The sequence below is a fragment of the Salvia miltiorrhiza genome, chromosome 4 (assembly GCF_028751815.1).
Source record: "Salvia miltiorrhiza cultivar Shanhuang (shh) chromosome 4, IMPLAD_Smil_shh, whole genome shotgun sequence".
In the NCBI taxonomy this organism is placed as follows: domain Eukaryota; kingdom Viridiplantae; phylum Streptophyta; class Magnoliopsida; order Lamiales; family Lamiaceae; genus Salvia; species Salvia miltiorrhiza.
The window spans coordinates 40,644,836-40,672,175 of NC_080390.1; the positions used below are offsets into that span (position 1 = coordinate 40,644,836).

Here is a 27,340-nt window from a genome sequence, read left to right on the forward strand (position 1 = left end):
AGGCGTTCGGTCATAGGTGCAAAGATTTTTCACTATAATCGCATACCAGTTAGTTATAGGCAAAAGATAGTTACACCCTATTGTCACTTGTCACGCACGCAACAACCCTCTGCCCAATCTATCCTTTCGGTGTATAATCCCGTAGAAGTTATCAGCTAATGTGAATTAACTGCCCCAGGCAACATCCACTCTCGATGTTGGCCTCTCGCTAAGAGTGCTTTGCCCAGAATGCATTTGGTTCTAGATAGACCCAACTTGACTCTTATGTGGAATATTTCACCACAGCCACGGCTCCAACACTTGTTGTACTCTCCGGAGGTCGATGGCGTGTCGCCTTTTGCCTAGAGTTTACTTGTGGCCAAAACTCCCTAGTTAACTAGTGATCAGTTAATTAACCAAGTTGCCCAAACCGTTTTGAATCAAACCTAGTGTATCGGGAATATGCTCATATAGTTATTATGCCCGTATTAGACCTCTTGAACTTATTAATTCATGTTCAACTTATCTCGCCCAAATCAGAATATTAAACTAGTCGGATATAAAGTAAAGAACACAAGCAAAAGACATAATTAAAACTGAATTGAAAGTACTGAATTAAACTTGCAAAAGTGAAAGGGTACTTACGGCCAAAAGTGTCGTTCCAAGCATAAACGAAAAACAAATTATCTACGCCCATAGCCTGGGCAAAGCTCTAACTATGAACAAACGTAAAACTTGCGCAGCAGCCGGTCTCTGAGCGTCCCCCTTTCTGGAATTACTCCTCAGGTTCTTATAGGCGCGATTAGGGAAAACGAAGGCCCAGCCCATGATGTTGCAGCCGGATCCACTTATGGAGGGGAGATGCATCCAAATCTTTAGACCTAATCTTGCAAGATTTGTTTCCTTCTTTGGACAAGGCATGGATTTAGCCTTATCGGTCTCTTCTTGGATGCTAACACCTTCGGCCCATATCAAGCGTCCTACACTGCAATCCTACCTCGCCCGTCTGTTGCGCTCTATCTGCATTCTCTTCTCCTCCTTCTTCCTTATGCCTACTAGATCACGCGCGGTACTTTCTGGGCAAAGGATTGGTTTGCCCAACTTGCTGCTTTTCGGACTATTGATCCTTATTCAGCTTGCCAAGCTCTCCAGAATTCCTTCACTTCTGAACCATGCCTCTTTCGCGAGATGTAACAGCATTCTTGCACCAAAAGCTCCTCCTGCCCAAATGCAATCCCTACTCTGAAACTACGCCCTCCCAGGCGACCAAACACACAGAAACACAAGGAAAAGACTCTATCTAGACCTAAGAAAGACTCGAAAACAGAGCACAAACCTGGGCTCATCAATAGGTGCTACTCTTACTAACAACATGCATCTTCTTTTCTGGTGCCCACATGGGAGAAACTCCAAGATTAAGCGTGCTTTAAGATAAAATTAGATAAATAATTTATCCCTGGGAAGTTTCTCGGGGAGCATGCGAGTGAGGACAAAACACGCTAGAAAATACTCGTATCGGTCTGTGGGGACAACCGTCAAATCTGGAGCTGGGCTGTTACAATGGGACAATGGTAAAGTTTTATGTTATTCATGTATCACTATGTGACATAATTTCAATCTTCAAAATACTCCAATAATTATGTTTAGATAAAATTAGAAAGGGAAAAAATTGGCTGAAAGTTGTTCAGCTGAAAGTTGTTCATAACAAAATTCAAACATTTTTTTAATTAAGACGTGTGTAATACACACATCGTTCATAAAATGCGAATGAGCTAGGCTTAAATCAACACGCCGCGGCTCGAGCCAGGGAGGCCTACATCGGTCGACTCATAGCAAAGATTGATTCGAGTCAACTTTATGAGCCGACCAATGTGGATGCTCTAAGATTTTGAAAATAATTATTGCATATAAATAGGAGCAAATCCATGGGGTCTAGGGGGCTAAAGCCCATCCCCCCTCCCCCCCAAAAAAGTTATGTATATATATATATATATCGTGTGGTTCTAGTGAGAACTACAATTTTTATAAGAACAAAAGAATCATTAAATTTACTGTATTTGTTGTAAAAATTAATGCATTCGCTGCTAAATTTACTACGCTCGAAAAAATAACATTTTCGCTCACTTCAAGATTCTAACCCAGGTGCTGCATTCATCCACTAAGATGATGCATCCACCATAGATCTTAATGATCGAATGATTGAAAATAGTTCTATGTTCATATTTTATTTAATTAGTGGTAAGTATTCCCGCCTGTCACGCGGGTGACCCGGGTTCGATCCCCGGCAACGGCGCCAAAATTTGACTCATCCTAAAACACCTAGCGGATGGACTCGAATTTATACGAGGTCGTCCTAGGGCGGTAAGGTGACTCAAGTCGTCTCTCAAGGAAGGCTTAGCAGGGCTTCAATTGTGCTACTCACAGGAAACAGGAAATAAACCTACACACTCTAATCAGATAGCTGGGTCTGGCACTCTCTCTTTTAAATCTAGGCGTAATTAAATAAGGCTTGTAAAATTATCTAATGCAGAATCAACAGAAAGCATATAAATCTATCTAGGCGAAAATAGGAAGCAGATTAAGAACGCAGGGAACTAATAAACCTAGGATTCTAACTAGCAATCTAGAAAGCATTAGATAATTCAATCAAATAAGAACAACGATTATCTAGGCGAGATAAAAGAACAATCAATCATCAAATAACTCGAAGCAACAATAATCTATGCAAAGGAAATAGACTAGCATTCAAACATATAGAAAGCAATAACTAAGTTCTTACAGCGAGTACGATCCAAATCTTCAATCTAATGTAATGAAAACAATCATAATCTTCAATCCACGAAGCCACAAGATGTTTGTTGATGTTTTAGCTACTCTAAAACTAAGGGAAAACAAGGAAAATCGCCTAGGAGGCTGCTGGGGTCGAGAAGTGCCAAGAAAAACCCTAAAAATGGGTTTTAAACCAAAAATCCGTAACTGCCAGAAATACGCAGTAGGCGGCCGCCTAGAAGTAGGCGGTGGCCGCAGAAAGTAGGCGGCCGCCTAGAAGTAGGCGGTGGCCTAGAAGTAGGCGGTGGCCGCAGAAAGTAGGCGGCCGCCTACTACCCCTTTCGTAAATCCAAGGTAGGCGAGCGGCGAGGCTAGGCGGGCGCCGTGTGTGCGGCGGTGGCCGCAAGAGTAGGCGGCCGCCTACCCGGAGGCGGTGGCCTAGTCTGGCGGCGGCAGCTGCTCCGGCAGTTGCCTCTTTATCCAAAAATGCTCAAAACTTCACGAAAAACTTCCCAAACTCCGGAATCCTGCACCAACAAGAAAATGCAGCAAACAACACTCGAGCAAGAATAAAATGGCACGAATATGCACAGAGTATGCTCGAATGTGTATCACACAACCCAATAATAACACTCAAAAATAAGGTAAACAGTTCTTACTTGAAGCTCTCCCTATACATATATATAGAAAGGTTAATAGAATATATATATATATATATATATATATATATATATATATATATATTTTGGAGCAAGGTTAATAGAAAATGTTGTATATTGAAAGAATGGAGAATGAATTTGGAACAAATGAATAAGTCAATAATTTCTTCGAATAAATCAACATTCTGTATCAACATGTATTTTTGCCTCGGTTCTAATCTCAGAGGGGGCATGTTTTTTAACATATTAAATATATACGTCTGTTCATGAATTTTATGGTTTATTCTAAAAATAGCTCGTAGAGTATAAAATAGGAATAAACACATCTTAAAATATAAAATATGAACTACTGAATTAGCTGTCTAAATGTCTGAATTTCGATAATTAAATTTTTTGCTCCATATAGATTCGAACTTAGGAGCATTCATCCAACAGAGTCATGAATCCACTGTAGATCTTTATGATCTAAAGGCTGAAAATGATTCATACTTTATATGTTAAAATGAATTTTTATTTTAACTCATATGGCCGGAGCTCCTGAAGTTCTTCCTCCCCCATTGCCGGTTTCTGTTCTTCTGCTTAGACGAGTACTCTTTTTCCTTGTTACGGTTTTTCCCATGGGGTTTTCTGTAACAAGGTTTTAATGAGGCTCGTCCCTTAGTTTGCGTCGTTGTGCTTTCAAGGGTTTCCATTTAGGCTTTTTCTTTTTGGGGCTAATAGCCGCTAAATCCTATAACTATTTCGTTTTCGCGCTTTCCATCGTTCTAAAAAATTTTGCCTCAGTATATCACAACTAATTAAGAAGTCGCGATTTGCATCATGCGAAGTTTTCGGCAAAATTGAAGATGACTTGGTAGCCGGACTAATCTACGCGGCATAGAATTCTGATAGGCAAAATGACGTCTTTTGCCTTGCGTTTTTTTGAAATTATTAGTCACAAAACGACGTCGTTTTGTTGAATTAGGGTTCTGGGGTTGGAATGGGGAACAGAGAGATAGATGAGAAGGAGGAAGCGGCGTCTCCGCCGTGGCTGGGGAAGGAGACGGTGCTGCGTGGGGCGGCGTCAAGCTAGCTCGGAGGGAGGAGAACATGGAGATAGATGAGATCTACTGAACTAGGGTTTCGGTCGGCAAGCAGCGACTTCGCCAGCGGAGCTTGAGAGAGAAGTGGCGCATAGTGAAGTGGGGTTGGATTGGGGAATGGTGAGGCGAATATGTCCGCGAATGGGAGTTTTGAGAGCAGATGGAGGAAGCGACGTCTCCGCCATCGCCGAGGAAGGAAACGGTGCTCTGTGGGGCGGCGTCAACCCAGATCGGAGGGAGGAGAACAGAGAGATAGATGAGATCTGCTGAATTAGGGTTCCGGCCGGCGAGCAACGACTTAACCAGCGGAGCTTGAGAGAGAGGTGGGCGGAGCTTGAGAGAGAGGTGGCGGCGGCACACGGTGAAGTGGGGTTGGATTGGGGAATGTTGAGACGGATATGTCCGCGGATGAGGGTCTGTGAGAGGGGAACAAGGGCAGTGGCCTTCCGGCCGACAGGCAGCAACTTCGCCGACGGAGCTTGAGAGAGAGGTGGGCGGAACTTGAAAACGACGTTATTTCACTACACGTCATTTAAAAAAAAATTAACAGGTAATTGCCATGTAGATGATAATCACCCTTGTCCGCAAATAAAATGCCACGTAGATTAAGTTATGTTACCGGAAAATTTCGCCAGATGCAAATCGCGACTGGAGGATTAGTTGTGATATACTGAGGCAGAATTTCTGAAATCGATGTAAAACGCGAAAACGAAAATAGTTATAGGATTTAGCAGCCTTCTTTTTTTCTCTTTCAATAAAATTGTATTTTAATAATATATATATATATATATATATATATATAGTAGAATAAATCAACATTCTGTATCAACATGTATTTTCACCTCGGTTCTAATCTTAGAGGAGGCAAATTTTTTAACATATTAAATATATACATCTGTTCATGAGTTTTATTGATTTATTCTAAAAATAGCTCTTAGAGTATAAAATAGGAATAAACACATCTTATAATATAAAATATGAACTAATGAATTATATATAGAATATGACTGAATTAGATGTCTAAATGTCTGAATTTCGAAAATTAAATTGTTTGCTCCTTATAGATTTGAACTTAGGAGCATTCATCCAACAGAGTCATAAATCCACCGTAGATCTTCATGATTTAAAGGCTGAAAATGATTCATACTTTATATTTTAAAATAAATTTTTATTTTAACTCATATATATATATATATATATATATATATATATATATATAATAAGGATTCACAGAGAATAGCCAAATGTAGTGAGAAATGAGAATGGATTGAAAGGTCATGTGCAAAAGGCGAAAATGGCCAAATTTCATGTATTTTACGACCATTAACCCTAATTAAAGAATGCCACGCATAGTGCCACGGCGTTAATAAAAGTCCATGTCATATGCCGATCAAATTTAATTTAATCGGAGGCATGGCCGCATGTACATTTCAACTAAATTAAAATTTCATGTTTTCTGAGATTAAATTGAAGGTCATGTGCAAAAAGCAAAAATGACCAAATTTTGTGTATATTACGCCATTGACCCTTTTAAAAAATAATTAATTAATTCAAGTTAAATTGTTATTAATTGATTAAAACATTTAAATCCTTTATCAATCTACGCTTAAACGTGGCCCAATTAATTACTTAAAGGGCTTTCCTTAACTAAACGGTAGCCCAATTTCTTATCGAAACACCTCCTAACGGACATCGAAGTCGGCCACGAACAGTATCGATATAATCAACTTTACCTTGCTCCAGTTTTGAGAATGTGATAAAGATAAATAAGGAGAGCCTTTTTAAGAGGAAAAAATGGGGACGTGGGTGAAGCCCCTCAATTCGATCTTAACCTGTATTAAATAAATTTAACCTTAATTAATTTAGTTCATCCTCGTTATTAATAATGGTGAAAATATCTGATTTTAGTGAAAGTTGGGCTTGAATGGATTTATTTCAAAGGCCCAACCCAAACATTGTTAAAGCCCAACAAATACATCTTCAAATTCTTATGCAAATCAATACAAATTACTATATATAAAATTAAATTCACATTCCCTTAGTCCCACGAAAAATGGGCACATTTTTTGGACACAAAATTTAATAAAATGAGTGGTACGTTTTTTATGTAGTAAAAAAAGGCCTCACCATTGTATGAAATAAGTGATTGAAATTGAATTAAAAATGTTTTTTTTTTTTTGGAAAATAAAGGGTATTTAATAGAAGATAGGAAAAAGATATGAGCCCATATACTAAAAGGGAAAAATATCCCATTTTCCGTGAATGCCAAAAATAGTAAGTTTGCTCTATTTTTCGTGGACAGATGAAGTGTAATATACATCAATTTAATAATCTATGCATGCAAATTATATAACTTGAAATTACAAAAACAAATATTATAAATTATTTTGTGTTAGAATTAAAATTTAAAATTTATTTTCTTTCTTTGAACACGAATCATCTTAATCTTCTAAGTTCAAAATTTACATTTTAATAAGAAAAATCGAGATATTATAGTTATAGTCTTATAGATGAGCGTGGTGGCTGAAGCGGGGATAGAAGAGCTATGTTGAGTAGGAACGAAGAGGGGCGAGAATAGCACCTGGAGTAGAGAGAAGATGAGATGCAGCTATGGAAGGTGTTGGAAAAACGGGAGTGTAAATGTTTAATTAAATATTATTTATTTGATTAAAATATTTATTAAATTGTCCTACTCGTTGAGTAGACCGTAGTATGTTCATTTTCCCAATGTGAGTGAGAAATGATATGCTAAAATTGTGTGTTGATGGACTTCTCTGATTCTGTTATAAACCGTAGTCTAAAACTGTGGATAGTTTGATCCAGAACCTAAAAAGGGATACATTTATGTTTCAAAACGTAGCCCAAACCGCAGGCGGTTTGGTCCAGCACACAAGAGATTTTTTGAACTTTGAATCTTGATGGTATTCAAAGTGTAACTCCTAATTTTGAATGTGTGGTTTATGGCTATTCATGCCATAACCGTTGTAACCACCATATGGTTGATTATTACACTTAATTGTGTGTTAATTTCCCCATGATGAGACTAGCCTATAAATAGGCATCTAGTGCATGGCATATTTTACACACAAAAATTTTGCATTCCTCTCATTTTGTACTTGCTCAGTTCTTGATCCTTATTTAGTTCGCCGGAGCTCACTAGACTTGTGGTGCTACATCCATCGAGACGTTGCCGTTTTACCTTTGGGGAAGAATCACCAACACCGAAGAGCACTATCGGGGAGATATTTTTCTTGCGGAAAGAGTTCTACTCGACTCGGTATTCTAGTTTGTTTTGATTCTTTGTAACTTCGTCTTTCTTCCTTGTTATTTTTTATCTTCTACTTGTTGTCCAGTTTTATTGAGTTGTAAAAGTTTGAACGTGTAACCCGGTACTTACAATCGCAAGAAGAATAGTCTGCTGCTGCTACACGTTCGAGCTTGAAGGTTTTTGGACACTTTAATTTGACTTAATATTTTCGAAACTTAATATCCTTTACTTGGAAAGTGGTGTCCACCATTCCCGTTTGCGACGCTGCCACCAATGGCTCTACCAACTCCTCTTCGTTGCATCTGTTTGGGCAAATAGGTGACCTCATTGCTGCTTCCACCTGTTGCCTCTGATGTTCATTCGTTTAAGCAAACAAACGGACATCTGCTAGTTTGGGATGGCTCCGTTTGGGCTAACGAGCGAGCTAGTATAGCCAAATGTAGTTAAGCTCGTTGTGGCTGAAGTTGGAAAACAGTGAAAAAACTCGTTTAGTGATGGAACAAATATAGGAGTTTATACTCGTATATATAGTTCGTACTAAATAGTTTTTTCGTTTAACCTCTTTCACTATCAGAATGGTGATTGAGAAGGTATTTCCTTCTTGGAAGGTATTCAAGAGTAACATTTTGTGTAGTCTAAATGTGATGAATCTTGAGGTTTCGTTGTCAAGCTCATTTTTTAGAAAGACAACAAAGAGGGCTCATTCTAGACAAAATGTTGGAATTGCAGCCAAGTATAACTTGTTGAAACATGGTTTCTCAAGTGTCAAGTAAATGTTTGTATTTTGTTGGAACATGAGATTCCACAAATGACTTGTTGATTGTGCAAGATTGACTATGACCAAGTTGGGCTCACATGTTGTAGAACATGTCGATGAATATCCATTCTGAGATGGTGATAATTTGGTTGTCAGGATATTTATCGAGTATACTTGTTTTTGAACAAATCGTTAAATCATAGCACGTGTTGTTAAAAAGTTGTACAAATTGTTGGATGTGATGTTGTATACCTCAAAGTGTGGGGGTTGACATCTTCGTCAAGACGTTTGATCTCTTAGTGAGATTATTCCTATTGAGTGTGTAAGGTCAATAGATAATATAGCAGATCATTTGATTAAAAGTATTCATCGAGATTAGATGTATAAACTATTAGGAGGAATGGGTGGTTTGAAAACCACATCTTAAGGATGATCATAGTGGACACCCAACCATGATGACTGGAGAATCCCAGGAACTTGGTTCAATGGGAAAACTAAGCTATGAGAATCCGTGTGTTGAACACTCAAATTTGCCTATTCCTTGTAGAACAGTGAGTGTTCTAAAAACCGGCACGTGGTGAGGTTAAGTCTCTGACTTTTAATGACTTTAGAATTCCTTTAGAAGGTCAAGTATAGCAGGATACTTGAGATTAAGAGTCACCTATATAAGTGTGAAGTGTGGCCGCTTCGATAGAGGCACTTATGATTCCAAATGGGTGTTCCAAGGCCTGTAATGGACACAAACGTGAGAACGAATAAGGATTGAAGCAATATTGTGTCAATATTGTTGACTAAGTATACACCAAGGAGGACTAGTTCAAGGAACAATATCCATTAGGCCACCAGTATACTCGATAATATTGACTATAGTAGGTTTAAAGCCACAAACTACATTTCCAAATGCAATGTTGTTTCATAAGATGACTGAGCTAAGTGTTTGCATATATTTGCATATGACTTTCTCACTCATGTGGTGGATTGTTGGAAAAATGGGAGTGTAAATGTTTATTGGGTCCCGGAGGGTCTCTGAACAGGTGTAGGAGGGTGGGAACACCTGTAGGGTAATTCTTTTGCAAAAACTTATGTAAGAACTTAACAGTTTTTAATAGAAAAGAGGCTAGTGACTGATACTGATATAACAATCAGTGGATGACTTCAGTTATCTGATTCAGTCAGATAACTTGAGTCCAGATAATGCTTCAGTCAAGTTTGAACGAAAACTGAAAGGTGTTATGAATCTTACTGATTATCTGCAAATTTATCAGTTAGACTAATAACACTGGCAGCGGAAAATAAACTTAGTTCAACTAGCCTTTAAAAAAAGTGACACCTTCAAAATCCTTAGTTTTACTTTTCAGTTAGTCAGTTTTAGTTGATATCAGTAATTGCACAAACAAGAAATAACTGAAAGCAGGAAAGAACACAATGATTTTTACGTGGTTAGGAAACAACGTTCCTAATCCACGATCAGATGATTAATCTGACAATCACTCTGACCTAATGCGTTGAGGTGCACAGCAAACCTACCAACACCACTCTGGTGTGGATTTCTCACTCTTAGTACACTAAGACACACCTCGTGCCCTCGTAGTGTTCACTAAGATCTCTGGAGTCAGAACCCTGGTCCGAACTCCCGCTTGGCTTACCAGGTGCCAAGGAAACCGATATGTTTAGTTTACCTGGTGCTAAACAACCACTCAAACACTCTTTTCTCTCGGTTGAAAAGGGATTTGGACTTTTCCAACTAAGACTACTGAGAACAGGCTCTCAAGTAATCAATTATAGGCTTTAGGTTTTACAAGGATTTGCCTAAGAAACTAAGAGAATATTTGTAATCAGATAACTACTTTTTTTGCTTTGATGGTTCTCTTATTCAATTCAAACTTTTGAAGACTGTTGAAGGCTGAGTTGCAAATTTGGCAGAGTTTTAGCTTGTGCGTTTGAATCGGTGAAGATTGCAGTGTTTCTCAAGCTCTATTTATAGGCGAAGTATTGAATAGATCCATTGGAGAGATGGTCTTCAGAATTTCTGCCATTGTGAAAGAATGTCACTTCTTGGGCTGAGGCTGCTATCTTCGAGGTTCATATTTTGGTGAAGAACGGCGTCTCAAAGTATATCTGGTACGGTGTCTCTGAAAAAGGTTGCACCAAATAGGAACTCTGCATTCCTTTTATTTCATACTTGCTCAGTTCTTGATCCTTGTTTAGTTCGCCGGAGCTCACCGGACTTGTGGTGCTACATCCGTCGAGACGTTGCCGTTTTACCTTTGGGAAAGAATCGCCAACACCGAAGAGCACTATCGGGGCGATATTCTTCTTGCGGGAAGAGTTCTACTCGACTCGGCATTCTAGTTTGTTTTGATTCTCTGTAACTTCGTCTTTCTTCCTTGTTATTTTTGATCTTCTACTTGTTGTCCAGTTTTATTGAGCTGTAAAAGTTTGAACGTGTAACCCGGTACTTACAGAAGGTAGTTTGGATTGGAATTCATTTTGTTTCTTATTTTAATTTTAAAATTTGTAGTATTGGAACTATGTGGTTTTGATGGACGCCTCAATTTCATTTCGTAACGTAAAATTTGATTTGGAGTAATTCAATTTCTGGGGAAATTTTCAGAAAAATTGAAAAGCCATGTATTTCAATTCAGAAAAGAAAAAAAATTATATGCAAAACTAAATGATACTAAAAATTCGTATATTTACAAATTAATATCCTTTCTCCAAAAATTAGATTTATTTTTACATTACTTAAAAACTAGCGTGTAACTCGTCAAAATTCGACGGATGTTATTTTATGTCGTGATTTATAATCATTTATATTGTTTTTATGATTATAGTTTATGAAATAGTCATTATATAAATTATTTTTTAATTAATTTAATTTGATCAAATTAAATTGGTGGTACATTTCAAATAATATTAATCTCAATCATCGTCAATTAAATATTAATTTTTGGTTGAGATAATAGAAATACTATGTTATATCAATTTTTATTTGATAAAGTTTTATAATAGGTTGATTTTAGAAAATTAAGAAGAAGAAAATATGTAAATTTGACGTAAGGTATGTTGCAGAATTGATGTGTCGTATTGTTGTTAATCAAATCATCTGGACCTTGTAAGATTATAATTAATTGTTAAGCATCATCTCGTTTAGAGTTTTAAAAATCATAACTCAATTCTGAGAATCATATGGAGATTAAAGATCAAAGGTGACTTGTGAGAATCATCTTGTGCGAAGTTTAAAATACCATAATTGAGTTATGAGCATCGTCTCATTTAAAGATTGACATATCACCTATAACTTATGAGCATTATCTCGTCTCAAATTTAAAAAATCATTGAAAATATTTCAATATAAATTTTATTTCGAAAATGACACCTAATCATTTTGAACGGTGTGGAACTTGTGGATCTCTACTTTTGATAGTCACATGATTAACCTAGTGTTGGGAACTTAATGAAATATCATAATCCTAGTTTTGATGATACCAAAATCAATAGGTTTTCTCTTGTAATAGACTAGAACTGTTCGAACTCGAACTCATGTGTTAGAGTTCTTTTTCTAGTTTAGTTGCTGTTCTGAAGATTGAAGACTAAAGCCGAATGACTGAAGACTGAAGATGCCGACTGATGTAACGATTAAGGCAAAGTCAAATACTGATATTTGACTAACCAGTCCAAGAATCAGTTACGACTGATTATTTAATGCGAGCCACGTGGATTCAGCGGACTGATACTAAAGTCAAGTATCAGTTAAATATTCTTCCTCGGACTGAACCTCTAAAGTTTAAAGGAAGTCACGCACTCCATAAGTACAGCCGCATTAAATGCAGAGATCTCAGGATCGTCATTTCTCTGCAGAGGCCACTCCTTTTGGTGACTACCTTTTTCAGAGATGTCCTATCTCCTGCTCTTCAAAGTAGCACTTCTCACCAAACAAAGGAACCTCGAAGATTGAAGCCTCGGCCCAAGTTCAAATTACTCTCTAACGGAAGAATTCTTGAAGACCATTTCTGCCAACAGATCTATTCAAGACGTCTCCTATAAATAAAGCACGAGGATCACTTCAATCTTTACTGATTCCACTACATAAGCTGAAACGTTGTCGAATTCGTTACTGAGCATTCAAAGCCATTCTAAAGTTTGAATCGAAGAAGAGAATCACAAAGCCAAAAATCAGTCACTGCTGATTACATACATTCTCTTAGAACTTAGGCAAATATTGTATACCCAAAGCCTAGGTATAACTGATTACAGAGAACATGTTCTTTGTAATCTAGTTGGCAAGTTTCCGAACCTCTTTTCAATCGACCGAGTTTGAGTTGTAAGAGCATCAGCATTGCTGGGTGCGATGGTCGGATCGAACCCGGCCTATCGCACCCAGCGCCGTTGCCGTACCCGGGAGCGAAGGGAGGGGGCGTTCGAACGCACTCGGCAATAGTGGGAGCGAAGGAGGGGCGTGTTTTACACGCGCCCCATTTCCGGAAAAAAAAAATCGAATTAAAAAAAAAATTTAAACGGTCATTTGACCGTTGAAGGCAACGGTCTTCTCGGCCGAATTTTTTTTTCTTTTTTTTCCTTTTTCACCTATATATATCCCCTTCCCTCAATCACAAACACTACATCCACCAATTCTCTTCAATTCTTAAAAAAAATGTCTTCATCCACCAATTCTTCCAACAATAATTCTTCCTCAAATTCTTCATCCGACGAAGAAGTTCATGTTGATCCCGCACAACTTCCTCCTCTTCCCGATCCTACTCAAGCCCCCGATTTATTTTTTATGAGATGTGCTGTGAATTTTATGACAGTGGCAAGTTCATATCGTTTCGATCCACCTTCACCACGCCCGAGGAAGAAGCGGGCAGTGGTTCGTCGTGACCGTGAAGGTGGAGCCGAGCGCCTCCATCGCGATTATTTCGCCGTCGAGCCTGTTTATGGGCCACAATTCTTTCACCGTCGATTTCGCATGAGCCGGGAGTTGTTTCTACGCATTGTCAATGCGCTAGAAGTCGATCCTTACTTCCAACAACGTCCGGATGCTGTTGGCCGCTTAAGCTTCTCCCCGATCCAGAAGTGCACTGCCGCTGTTCGACAATTGGCATACGGAACTTCTGCTGATTGTTGTGACGAATATCTCCGTATAGGAGAGTCGACGGCGTTGGAATGCTTGAAGAAATTCTGCAAGGCCGTCGTTCGTATCTTTGGCGGCACGTATTTGAGGCAGCCAACAACTACCGATGTGCAACGCATCACTGCAATGCACGAAGCCCGCCATGGGTTCCCGGGAATGTTGGGGAGCCTAGACTGCATGCATTGGGGATGGAAGAATTGCCCCGTGGCTTGGCACGGCGCCTACACTCGAGGGGATCAAGGCGAGCCAACAATTATATTAGAGGCCGTTGCTTCACAAGATTTGTGGATCTGGCATGCATTCTTTGGAGTCGCTGGGTGCAACAACGACATCAACGTGATCCACCAGTCCACGCTATTCAACGATGTTTTAGCGGGGCATGAAGCGGCTGTGCACTTCCTCGCCAACAATTCTCACCACACTCGAGGATACTACTTAACAGACGGCATCTATCCGGACTGGCCGGTGTTCGTGAAGAGCTTCCAGTTTCCGAACGATGAGAAGAAGCGAAGGTTCAAGGTGATGCAAGAAGCTGCAAGGAAGGATGTGGAACGAGCTTTCGGTGTTCTTTAGGCTCAGTGGGGTATAATTAAAGGACCGTCGCGTTTCTGGAAGGCAGAGCAAATGAGTTCGATCATGTTTGCATGCATCATATTGCACAACATGATCATTGAGGAAGAAGGTGGAAATGCAAGTAACTTTGACGGTGACGACGGCGAGGGACCAAGTTCTACTCCTCAAACACAATTCAATTCCGGAGCACCACCGGAGTTCGCCGCCTATTTGGCACGGAATGCAAGCTTGAAGGATGCACGATTGCATGCTCGCCTCCGCGACGATTTGGTTGAGCATATATGGGCACGCTTTGGTCCGGTTGACCCGTAGTTCGAAAATTGGATGTTTTAAATATTTGTTGTTTTTTTTATTTTTATTTGTAATGTTTGGATTTTTAGTTGAATGAATTTTATGTTGTTAAAATTGAAGTTGTTTAATTCAAATTGAAAAAAGAATAAAAGTAAAGAGAAAATGAAATTAAAATCTATTGCACACAGGCGGGTGCAATACCATTGTTGGAGTGGGTGCAATAGAAGTGGGACCATGTCTATTGCACCCACTCCGGGTGCAAGCATTGTGGATGCTCTAAGGAGTTCAGACCAGTGCTCTGTCTCCGAAGAGATCTTAGTGCTCAGTATGTGCTAAGAGTGAGAAATCTAACCAGGTGTGTTGGTACTGAAGATAGGATCTTCAGTTGTCCAAGTTTGCTGTGCACCCGTAAGCACACGCCCAGGTTTGTTGTGCACCCGTAAGCACATGCCCAGTGAAGTTGTCGGTCTGATCAACTGACCGTGGATGTAGGAAGTATTTTCCGAACCGAGTAAAAATCTCTATGTTATTTACAGCTTTCAGTATTTACCTTCTTACTTGTGTTCAAACTTTCTTAAACTGAAAACTGATTAACTGCAAAGAGAAACTTAACTTCTGACAACGTGATTAATCTCACAGGCTATTTCGAAACAAAAGTTTTTCGCTGCGTGTGTTATTAATCTAACTGATCTATCTCCGGATAGTCAATAAGATTCATAATATCTCTCTGTTTAACAAACTTGACTGAAGCCTTACGTGTATCAGTTAAAGTTTCTGATTTAACTGATAACTCTTTACTGAAGAGAATTCAGTATCAGTCAACAATCTTTACCTTGCTAAAACTCTTTTAATTGAAAAGGTTGTAACAGTTTGTGTTTCAAGTTTCATTTTCAAAAATAGCCTATAGGTGTATTCACCTCCCCCCTACACCTATTCGAGACCCTCCAGACCTAACACCTAGAACCCGATCCAAACACTCACCATATAATGGTATTGGTAGCTGTAGGGGGTGAATCCAACAATTACGGAAGTGACGTCAGTCACGTCTGGATCGACGGGCACTAGCAACCTGAAACCACAAGAAACGTTAGAGCCCTTCGAAGAGCACCGGTGGGGGTGTCGATGGAAGGGTCTCCGACGCTCAAGTCAGTAAACTGATGGAAATATTAAGCGTAAGTAACGTAATAAAATAATAAATAGTAAAGAGAAGACAATAATAATTGATGCATCCAGAAGATCGGGGTGTCCCGGAAGTTGAATTAAAGCTAAAGAGCGGTGTGGAATAAGGGGCGATGGACGTCCGGGCTACCGGGGCTAGTCGAGCGATCAGAACCCTTGAGAGTTGTGAGCGTGGAGGCGGAACGGAAGAACGGGGAGAGCAGGAGATAACGAGAGTCAGTGATCGTGAGTGCAAGAATAAATATCAATGACGGCCGCCCTTCATTGTGTTAGTGAATTAATATATATAGGTTATGGGCCTGCAGGGAGGCGACTAGGGTTAGGGTTTTTTGGAATGCTCTTTGAAACCCTAGCGGTTCCGATTTCTTAGGAAACGATCTTCCGCGACTCTCGTCTGACCTAGTCGCCAAGTAATTGTTGAGTTTAGGGTTTTTCCTAGTGGGTTTACGTATTTACCGCATATGGGCCCACTTTGGACCTTGTGTCACGAATGTGGTGTGGATCGTTTTACCGGGCTGGCCCGTTGGGCCGCGCTGACGTATGTGCCGCCGAGCTGCTCTGGCTCTGTTCCTCCAGAACTGATCTACTCTAGGTCTTCCAGAGCCTCTCTGCTCTGGTCATCCGAGCTACTCTGCTCTAATCATCCGAGCTACTCTGCTCTGATCTTCCAGAGCTGCTTTGTTCTGGTCCTCCAGAGCTGCTCTGCTCTGGTTTCCAGATCTGCTCTGGTTTCCAGATCTGCTCTGGAACTTATCTCTGCTCTGAAGTCCACTCTGCTCTGGAGTCCGCTATGCTCTGAACCGTTTGCTCTGCTCTGGCATTCTACTCTGCTCTGCTCAGGCATGTTTACTCTGCTCTGAAGTCCACTCTGCTCTGGACCGTTTGCTCTGTTCTGGCATTCTACTCTGCTCTGTCTGCCGAGACGAGCTGGGCTGGCCCGTTAGGCCATATAGTTTTGGTTCATACGAATTTTACCTATTACAGTAGCTAGGGTGTATTTTCATTTATACCCTATAGAGAGAGAGCCGTTATGCAAAAATTAGATCGATCGTGATAATTGACAGGATTCCACCGTGATGACTGATGAGTGCACATAATCAGTTGAGTACCTCGTGCGCCTCAGAACCCTTTAACATTGAAGCATAACCTAAAAGTTATATACATAATAGTATATTGACATAAATTCGACTTGTTAATTAAGAGGGTCACTTAATGCACGAAATATAACTAATTTTGTAAATTTATTATTTTTATAATATCACAATAATGTATTGTCATATCTTTCAATTTGTTTCATATAATACCTCATTTCTCTCTGATCAATAAAAATTTGATCAGTTAAGTATCATATAATATCTGTTTCAATTTAATTTGTTTCGTTTCCAATTGTAATTATAATTAATGGAATTTGTACAGGAAGCAAGCAACAAACACTATTGGCAGATTTTCAGACTCTTAATTAATCAACTCATACATTAAGTTGCCCGATTTAATTAAACTAGCATTTGCATTTCGTGCAGTGCACGAAAAATATTTTGATCACAACAAAAATTTGACCAATTACCGACGAAATGTTCCGTCGGTAATGCAATAAATTTCGTCGGTATATGGGATCACTGAAAAGGCCGTATGTCTCCGTGAAAGTGGTCGGTAAAAGCTTTACCGATGGAAATTCGCCTCCACCGCTAAATTACCGACTGAAAATCCGTAAGCGAGTACGCGACGGCGCCGGCGTCGTCTGAAATCAACGACGAAAATGGCCGTCGGTATTAGCGACGGAAATAAATTACGTCGGTAATTTTTTTTAAGAAAAAAAAAAATATATATATATAGGGAAGGACTACCGTGAAAACACTTCTTAAAATAAAAATAAAAACGTTTTTCAATGTACGAATTTTATGTAGAGCACGTATGAATTTATCCAACAGGGTTACAAATTATGAAAAATAAATTTTTGCTACCTTTGGGATTCGAACTCAGGACCATGAATTCATCCAACATGGTTGCGAATCAACCGTAGATCTTGATGATCTAAGGGCTGAAAATTGTTTATATTTTATATTTTAAGAAGTGTTTTTATTTTAGCTCACACACACACACACACACACACACACACACACACACACATATATATATATCAAACTAACTATATACCCCCACAAGTATTTTGGTATTTATAATGTATTTTAAACTTAATTTCATATGTTAAGACGGACTTCCTAGTGGGTCACCTATCTTAGTTGTGCTATAAGTCAAGCACGCTTAACCTTGAAGTTTCTTTCGAGTGATCATCAGCACAGATCACGCGTATTATTGATATAACTAGCACATATTAATTCATTTAAACTCTATTTCAATATACAATATCATTTTTTCACAACCTTAGAATATGTCGAGATGATATCTAAGACTTGTGGTACCGACGAAAGAATGACGGTAAATATATGATCGAATTTAAAATAATAAAAAGTTAATATTATCGTTAATTAAAAAAATACTATTGTTGAAAATAACAATAAATTTTAAAATATTCTCAATAATTTAAAAATAAGAATAAAATAGAATATTAATTAAAAAATAATAATAATATTTTACGACGAATTATTTTCCACAGCTAATAATTCCGTTGGTAAAATTTAAAAATAATTATCAAATTTTAATAAGCACAAAATCACTGAATTTACCCGCGGATTACCGATGGAATTATTAGCTACGGAAATAATCTGTCGGTATTCCGTCAGTAATCACCGACGGATTATTTTTCGTCGGTTTTTGGTAAGTTTTTTTGTAGGGTATATTTTATAGTATTTATATAAAATTGATAACAACTCAATTATCATATTTATAATTATAATATAAAATTAATTTTAATTAAATATATTTGAATTGATATTGGAAAAAAATAAAAAAAAATCACACTAATAAAAATTGATATTATGAAAAGGCAAAAAAGATACTTCCTTCGTCTCATTTCAAATGTCTCAAAGCTATTACATTGTCCTATAATTTTGAGATATTTGAAATGGAACGGAAGGAGTATAAGTTAAAAAAAATAAAATGAAAATGAAAATTAAAAAATATAAAAAAATGAAAAATAGTTTTTTTTCAAAAAAAGATGAGAGAGAGAGAGTATGTTTTAAAATTTTAATCTTTAAATAAATATAACTTTTACATTTTAAATCAAATATTTACATAAAATATATAAAAATTAAAGTTCTTATCGTGATCTTTCATAATTTTAGAAAGAAATGAAAAAAAGATAAAGAAAAAAGAAATAAAAAGAAAATATATAGTTTATAAATAAACTTTTTAATTTTATTATAACTACAAAATTACCATTTAATTTGAAAATTGAATTGAAATTACCTTTTTAATATAATATAGATATAGGTTGCACTTTCGATTTGATACGTAGCTAACTTTTATTAAACATAATTCAATGTATAAGCTTTACAACAAAATGTGGATAGGGACACTAGAATATAAGCTACATAACAATCCGCGGTGTTTATTAATTGGACTTCTTATCAAGGTTTTATGAAAATATTGAAAGGACAACTTCACCACATATATAAGAGAGTGAGAGAGAGAATCACGTTTGCTAATCCGCTCAATATGAAATTCTTCAGAAATGGGACTAGACGAAGAAGAGGATGTCATTTGGGTTGCAGCAGACTCAGAACAAAATGATTTTTTTTTTTTTTTGATAAATTATTTAAGTGAATAAAGAAATTATAAAGATCGCGTGATAGAGGACTCGAATCAAAATCTTAGATTTTTTATCTTAATTTTTTACCGCTAAGCTAACACACGCACATGATGAATGGCCTTCTTTCGTCCAAGGAGTGGCAATCAACAAATCGTCATTTCGCGATCTGCGAACGTATTAATTGAATCAAAAATATTGAGGCATAGAACTACACTTTGGCTATGCGGGCTCTGCTGAGGCATGTCATGTCCATTGATTTCCTATACATCAAATAAATGGTATTTATCTATTTTATATTTATAGTATCTTATTTTTAATCTTTGTGTTTATTTTTATTTTGTTATTGTATGTGAGAAGGAGGGAATAGTATGATTTGGATATCGACAACAATTGGGGTTCAGTGTTATCTTCTTATAAACCTCCATTATTACTTCTATCTTCATCTCAACTTGTCCATCACTTCCATTAATTATGTGTGTGTATATGCATGTTTAGACACTCATATAATGTAATCATGTGCACCAAAAAGTTAAAAAGAAAAAAAAAGAATTGGCAGAATGGCCGTGAGATTCTTGAATGTGAGGTCACGATGACTGCGTATTGAAGTCAGAAAGCATTTCTTTTACGTCTCTCAGTTACCTTCTTGTTTTCGGATAATCAATTTATCAAATAGTAGAAATAAATGTCTTTTCGGGTATACATCATCTCATTCACCAATCAAGTTGACAATTATTTTATGGGGTAATTGTCTGTAAATTCATAACGTTTACTCGAAATTGGTTTTTGCTCCCATTTTCGAAGGTGTGGCCCCTAAATACATAACCTTTTATTTTGTCTCGTTTTTCTCCTATCACCGGTTTTTTCTTACGCCGGCGCCGGAAATTACACTGTGGCAGCCGGAAATTGACAAGGTGGCAGCCGGAAATTGACACATGGACATATTATTAACATGTGGAATAAAAAAATAAAATAAAAAAATAAAAACAAAATCCCCCCCCCCACCCCATCGTCTTCTTCCCCCTTTCTCCTTCCTCCCCACCTGCCGCTTCCACCACACGCCGACGAAGACGTGCCCGGCCGAGGACGCCACCCCTTTCGTCCGTTCACCTCTCTCGCGAGCTCTGTTCACGAACGATATTTTTTATTAGCATAGCAGGAGAAAGGGTAGTTCATAGGCGAAGGATACTTCGCCGTCAATTTGTGAAAATCAGTAGAGAGGGAGGGGGCTGCTCACCACCGGAACTCCAGCGGCGGCGGAAGACGTTACCTGAGAATGAGGGGTGTATGAGACGAGGGTGGAGACCGGATTTGGGGATTTAGGGCTTCGGATTTAAGGGTTTAGATCTGGGGAAGATTCAAGGTCTGGAAGGAAATGGCGGAAGGGGAATTGGGTGAAGCTCTCTTCCTCGGAAATGGGGCGAAAATGGCGGATTTGATGGTGGGAAGGGCTGACGGAATTTGGTGGTGGTGGTGGGAAGGGCTGACGAAACTTGGTGAGGTTGACGCCTAGGTTCGCCGCAGCCGCCGCGCGTTTGCCTTGGCTCCCCTCCAGCGAAATAGCCACCACGTCGCCGCTGAGCCGAGGTGAGGAGGGGGTGGCGGGCGCCGTCGCAGGCGGCAGAGGGGCTGGCAGAGGGTGGGGGGAGGGGAGGAAGGGGAAGAAGATGATGGAGTTGGGAGAATTTTGTTTTTTTTTTTAATTTTATTCCACATGTTAATAATATGTCCGTGTGTCAATTTTCGGCTGCCACCTTGTCAATTCCGGCTGCCACGGTGTAATTTTCGGCGCCGGCGTAAGAAAAAACCGGTGACAAGAGAAAAACGAGACAAAATAAAAGGTTATGTATTGAGGGCCACACCTTCGAAAATGGGAGCAAAAACCAATTCCGAGTAAACGTTATGGATTTACAGGCAATTACCCCTTATTTTATTATTGATGAGTTTTGTGAACGAGAAAAATCTACTATGTATATGATTATATACAAACCCTCCATCCACATAAATGAGATTCGGTATACCATACTTTATGTCACACTTTATGTCTCATTTTAAATTCTGTTTAATTTTTTTATATATATTTTCCTCAATTTCAATTTTATGTACTTTAGTTTAATTTTAGGGTAAATATCATGAAAATCCTTGAACTATATCCACTTTATCAAAAATACCCTGAAACTTTTGAAATGATTTCTAAACCCTCAAACTATCAGATTTTTTTCAAATATATCCCGCATCTATTTTTCGATCACCGAAAACATGATGTGGCTCGCCGAATGCCACAATGTAATTTATATTCTATTTTTTTTTAAAATGACCTGGAAAAAACGACTTCGTTTCGTACCATATTCTATGTTGTTTATCCATAATTCTAGGTTATTAGCGTGAATTTCAAACACGATAGGAGCGAATTTTAAATTTCATAGTGAATTTTTTTAATGATATGGCATGAAACGACGTCGTTTTTGCCATTGTATTTTTAAAAAATAGAATATAAATTATGTTGTGGTATCCGGCGAGCCACGTCATGTTTTTAGTGACCGAAGAATAAATGCGGGATATATTTGATAAAAACGTGATAGTTTGAGGGTTTAGAGAACATTTTGAAAGTTTCAGGGTATTTTTGATAAAACGGGTATATTTTAGGAGTTTTCATGATATTTACCCTTAATTTTATGATTATTAATTAGGGTTTATTTCATCAATCTAGGGTATATAATTATCTTTTATTACTTAATTTAACTTTTATTAGCTAATAATAGGTTGATAAATTCAAAGTGATGGTATATACTTTTTAAAAAAATTAATTTTTTGAAATAAATATTAAATGTAATTCATGGTATTATAATAAATTTTATTTTTATAAAAAATATTTTTAAAATAATAGATATAAGAATGGGACACAGTGACACACATAAAATTGTGGGACACTGGATCTCAAGTGAAAATATGTGATTATTGTTAAATTAAGGATTAAGGTGTATATCCACCTTTAAAGTGGAGGCTCTTAGAACGTATACCGTCCATTCTCGACCTTAGCTCAAATGCATCCCCAAAGTCCATGAAAATTGTGCATTTAATCTCAGCGAGAAAACAACTGTTTCTCGTCGTTTACTTATTTTTTTTTTCAAGTGGGACCCACTATTTAATTTTGTTGTGATAGAATAGGATTATAGAGCAATATGCGAACAGAAAATGTAAAGAAGACACAGATTTACGTGGTTCACCAATTGGCTACATCCACGGATAGAAAAGAGAACAGATTGTATTATGCGGCTAGGTTACAGATTACAGATCTCAAGACATATCAACAAATTTATTCATATTTCTTTCATTATTATTTCCACAACTCCTACCTTAGCATCGCCCTGGACAAAGCCAACGAGTTGTGCCGTAAGAACCAGGACCACTTCCTCTACACCAACTCCCGCGGCCATCCCTGGGAATCTGTCCCCTTCAAGCTCCTCAGCACCTTCGACACTTTGGCCATGGATCCCGCCAAGAAAGCTGAAATCATGGTCGATCTATTGGATTTCGCCAATAGGGAAGCTCCTCATGAAGACCAGTTCTAAATCCATTATCGTTATCGAGGACATCGATTGCTCCATTAATCATCTCACCAATAGGAACAAGAGCGGCGCCACCGCCCGGAAGAATAGCTACTATGTGGCGTCGCAGCCCGGTGCAAACGGCGACGACGACGGCCCCAACACGGCAGCGAGAGGATCTTCGTGTTCACGATGAATCACATCGAGAAGCTCGATCCGACATTGCTGAGGTGCGGGAGAATGAACATGCACATCCATATGAGCTACTGCTAGTTTTCGGCACTCAAAATTCTGTTGAAGAATTATTTAGGATACGAGGAGAGCGACCTGGAGATGGAGGCGGTGGAGGAATTCTCAGCGGTGATCGACGCAGTGGAGATGACGCCGACAGATATATATATATACCATTGATTTTGTGGATTGGTGGTTTTCGACCGTCGGAACTTCTGAAGGTCTGTCGTTCGACCTTTGTGGGAACAACTCCACATTGTTTTGTGTGTGTTGAACGAGCGTGTGATGGGGTTTGTGCAGATTCTGGTGAGCCAGCTTGAGCCTCTAACGGAGCAGCAGCTGCCGGGGATCTGTAACCTGCAGCAGTCATCGAACCAAGCAGAATACGCACTTTCGCAGGGTATGGAGGCGTTGCAGCAGTCTCTAGCGGAGACGTTGGCCAGTGGTTCGAGTGCGAATGTGGTTCGAGGGAGATGAGAGATGCAGCTCGACTGGTTCGATTTTGTACGGCGGTGGCGGCGGTGCCGGAGGGTTTTGCGGAGAGGGTGAAGGGGATGAGGGGAATGGTGGTGGATAGTGGGTCCCGCTCAGAAATTAAAAAAAAAATAACGACGAGAAACGATCGTTTATTTGCTGGGTTTAAATACATCATTTTTATGGATTCTAGGGGTGTATTTAGGCCAAGGTCGAGAATGAAGGGTATACGCTCTAGGGGCCTCCACTTTAGGGGTAAATCTGCATCTTAACCCTTAAATTAAGGGCAAATGTGCAGATTGGTCCCTGTACTCGACCCCCCTATAGCGTTGAGCCCCTCATACTCGGTTAAGGCGCATTGACCTCCCTGAACTCCTGAAAAAAAGATGCAACTAAACCCACGAGTTTAACGCCGTTAAACGTTTTTTTTTCCTGGTCATCTTCTCCGGCTGGATTCCTTCAATTTTCTGGCGAGAACCACCGGCTCGGACGGCCAAGGATGGAGCGCCGCCGCCGCCGCCGCTCGCCTTCCCCTCATCCATCTCTCGCGTTTCCGGCAACGGATCTGTCTTCCCTCTCTCTTTCGCATCTCTGACAGTGGACGACCAAGGATGGAGCGCCGCTGCCACCGCTCGCCTCCCCCTCATCTATTTCTCGCGCGGCGGCGGTGCTCCTTCCTTGGCCGTCCGACACTATCGGAGATGCGTGAGAGTGTTCTCTATTTCTCTCTCTCGCATCTCCAACAGCGGACGACCAAGGATAGAGCGTCGCCGCCGCCGCTCGCCTCCCCCTCATCCCTCTCTCGCGTTTCTGGCAGCAGACGGCCAAGGAGGAGCCGTCGTTGCAGATCTGCTCCGGTTACGCCTCACATTTGGCTGGGGTGGGGCGCTCGTCGGAGAAGAATTGGCGCCGTCAAGATTTCCCCTTTCGACAGATGAATGTCGCAGGAAAATTGAAGGAATCTAGCCGGAGAAGATGACCAAAAAAAAAAATGCTTAACGGTGTTAAACCGCCGTTAAACTCGTGGGTTTAGTTGCACATTTTTCTCAGGAGTTTAGGGAGGTCAACGCGCTTTGACCGAGTATGGGGGGCTCAACGCTCTAGGGGGTCGAGTTTAAGGACCAATCTGCACCTTTGCCCTTAAATTAATTATGAAGTTATATAAAATTAAGTGATTGTAGTTAAAAGAGAAAATAGAGCCATGTCCCAAAATAAAAATGATGTTTTTTTATGGAATGGAAGAAAATAAAATATATGATACATTTTTATGGTACAAAAAGAGTATGATTTTTGCACTTTATATAGTAAATTTTGACGATGACATTCACAAAAAATTTAATAAATTTCCGTAGTATACAAAAGCAAAGACCAGTTAAAATCAATTAACTAAGATGTAACATTGTATTATGAACTTAATTATTTCCTTAAGGAAAAGCTTTGTATTATTATACCACTGAAAAAGTTGTTAAAATGTTTACAAAATTATAAAAATATGTGATGATGACTACAAAAGTCTACGCTATTTTTTTTTTTTTTTTTGAGAAAAGAGTCTACGCTATTTAATGTTACTATTAAACTAGATAGTAGAAATAATTGACGTAAAACATATTACTATCTCTTATATATATATATATATGCATATGTATCTATTTTAGTACCTGCTCCAAATTTATACACATCTTATTTTTGGATATTATTTTACATATAATTTGAATAATTTTATTATTTTAACTGATAGTTATTTATCTACAATATACTTAACAATATTTTTAATATAAAATTATTTTTGAACTATTAATATTTTAAATAATATTACTCATTCCTATATAAATAAATAGTCTTTTTTCGCTTCAAAATAATACATCGATCAAAAGTACTTATATATATGTATAGAGGACGTATCACGTATATTTATAGGGGCTAGATGGAGTATTAATTTAGGACGGCACGGTTTGCGATTTTTCAAACTATGAATTTAATTTACATCACATCAATAATAAGTATAAGCTTTTCACTTTAATTTCTTTTTAACATTTTCATTTTTTGGTCTAACTGACGCCAATATAACCCCTTAACGTGTCGGCAAATTAATAAATAGGAACACGTCACACACCATTTTTCAATTTACCTTTTTTGGATAAAAATGGATCAAAAGTCCAAATTATATGCTACGTCCTAGAAATATTAATAATATTAATAAAAAAAATTAAATTATTTGAATTAGAGTACTAAAAACTAAATTTGCAAACTATTGAAATTGTAATAAAAGCATCCCCAGTAACGATTTTCATCACATAACGCTAACGTGTATTCTTGTCTTTTATAACAAATAACGTACTTATTAAATAAGATGACGTTTTACACTAAAATTTAAAACAATATGAAATTCTGTAGTTTTACAAATCTTGTTGCCAATTTATTTTGATTTTACTAATTTCGTTCAACAAGTTGTTGTTGATTCGTTTAGGATAGTAGACCTATAGATTTAAGGGGATTTTGTTGTTTTTGATTTGGGATTCCCTCATTTTTTCTTAGGGTTCTCCACCAATTTTCATATTGTATTAATTGTTATTTATTAGAGGGTTAATAGCCGAAAAATACACGAATTTTCAAATTTGCATATTGCACATCATCTTTAAAATTAGCTCCAGAATACACCACATTTTAATTTTGTTGCAAATTACACACGGCGAAAATTCCGGCAACTCTTAAGTTTGACCGACGATGACATGGACAACCGCGTGGCTTTTTTTACACGCTAGCAAGCCACGTGAGCAAAACGACGTCGTTTTGATAATTTGAAGAATTAATAAAAAAAAATCTTTGCTTTTCCGACGAGCCACTCCAGAAACCACCGCAAACACCGTTTTTCCCCAAATTTACAGTACCTATCATTCATCATCCCCAAATTCAGAGCTTATTCCCAGTACCCATCATTCATCATCCTCAAATCTAAATTGGCGGTGGCGCGGAAATAGCAGCGGCGGCGACGGCTAGCCTCGATGGTAATCGGTGTGCGCGCGTCTTATGGTGAGGAGGACAGGAGGCGAGCGACATTCGGCGGCGAACTGGAGTGGTGGTGGTGAACCCTAGTTCGCTCGCCGCCTCCACCCAGTTCGCGCCGCCTCACCTCCGCCATAACCACCGCCACAAATCTCTGGATTTCCAAATAACTACCACCAAATCAACAACTCCAGCGCCCCCTAGTCTCCCTCTCCCCTGCAATTCTGATTTGGGGGTCCGACAGAGCCCAAATTTCCCCTAAACGAAGCTCAAAACAGAGCCCCAAAATCTAAATCGATGGTGGTCGGTGCGCGCGCGTCTTGTGGTGAGAAGGGCGGAGGCGAGCGGCGGCCGACGACGAGGGAGCCGCTGGAGTGGTGGTGGTGAACTGAGGGAGGCGGCGCTGGAGTGAGGGAGGCGGCGACGAAGAGGCAGCGCTGGAGTGAGGGAGAAGATGAATTAGGGCTGACTCACTCAAAACGATTTTTCCTTTTTTTTTAATTGATACTCACTCAAAACGACGTCGTTTTGAATGCCGGTGAGTCCACGTTTGAAAATTCCAGGGCCATGTCAACACCGATCAAGGTGATAGTCAACGCGTGTGCAATTTGCAACAAAATTAAAATGTGATATATTCTGGAACTAATTTTAAAGGTGATGTGCAATATGCAAATTTGAAAATAGTTC

The 27,340-nt window shown here is 38.8% G+C and overlaps 2 protein-coding genes across 2 annotated transcripts; both read left to right on the forward strand.

Annotated features, from left to right (window-relative positions):
- The first annotated feature begins 13,318 nt into the window (after positions 1–13,318).
- LOC131023436 (uncharacterized) lies at positions 13,319–14,221 on the forward strand. The gene has a single exon (XM_057952977.1). It carries the CDS (start codon positions 13,319–13,321, stop codon positions 14,219–14,221), a length of 903 nt encoding a protein of 300 aa, XP_057808960.1.
- Positions 14,222–23,061: 8,840 nt separating this feature from the next.
- On the forward strand, positions 23,062–23,653 carry LOC131023437 (transcription factor TGA2.2-like). The gene is made up of 2 exons (XM_057952978.1): positions 23,062–23,397; positions 23,477–23,653. The coding sequence occupies exons 1-2, from the start codon at positions 23,062–23,064 to the stop codon at positions 23,651–23,653; spliced, it is 513 nt and encodes a 170-aa protein (XP_057808961.1).
- Positions 23,654–27,340: the final 3,687 nt, after the last annotated feature.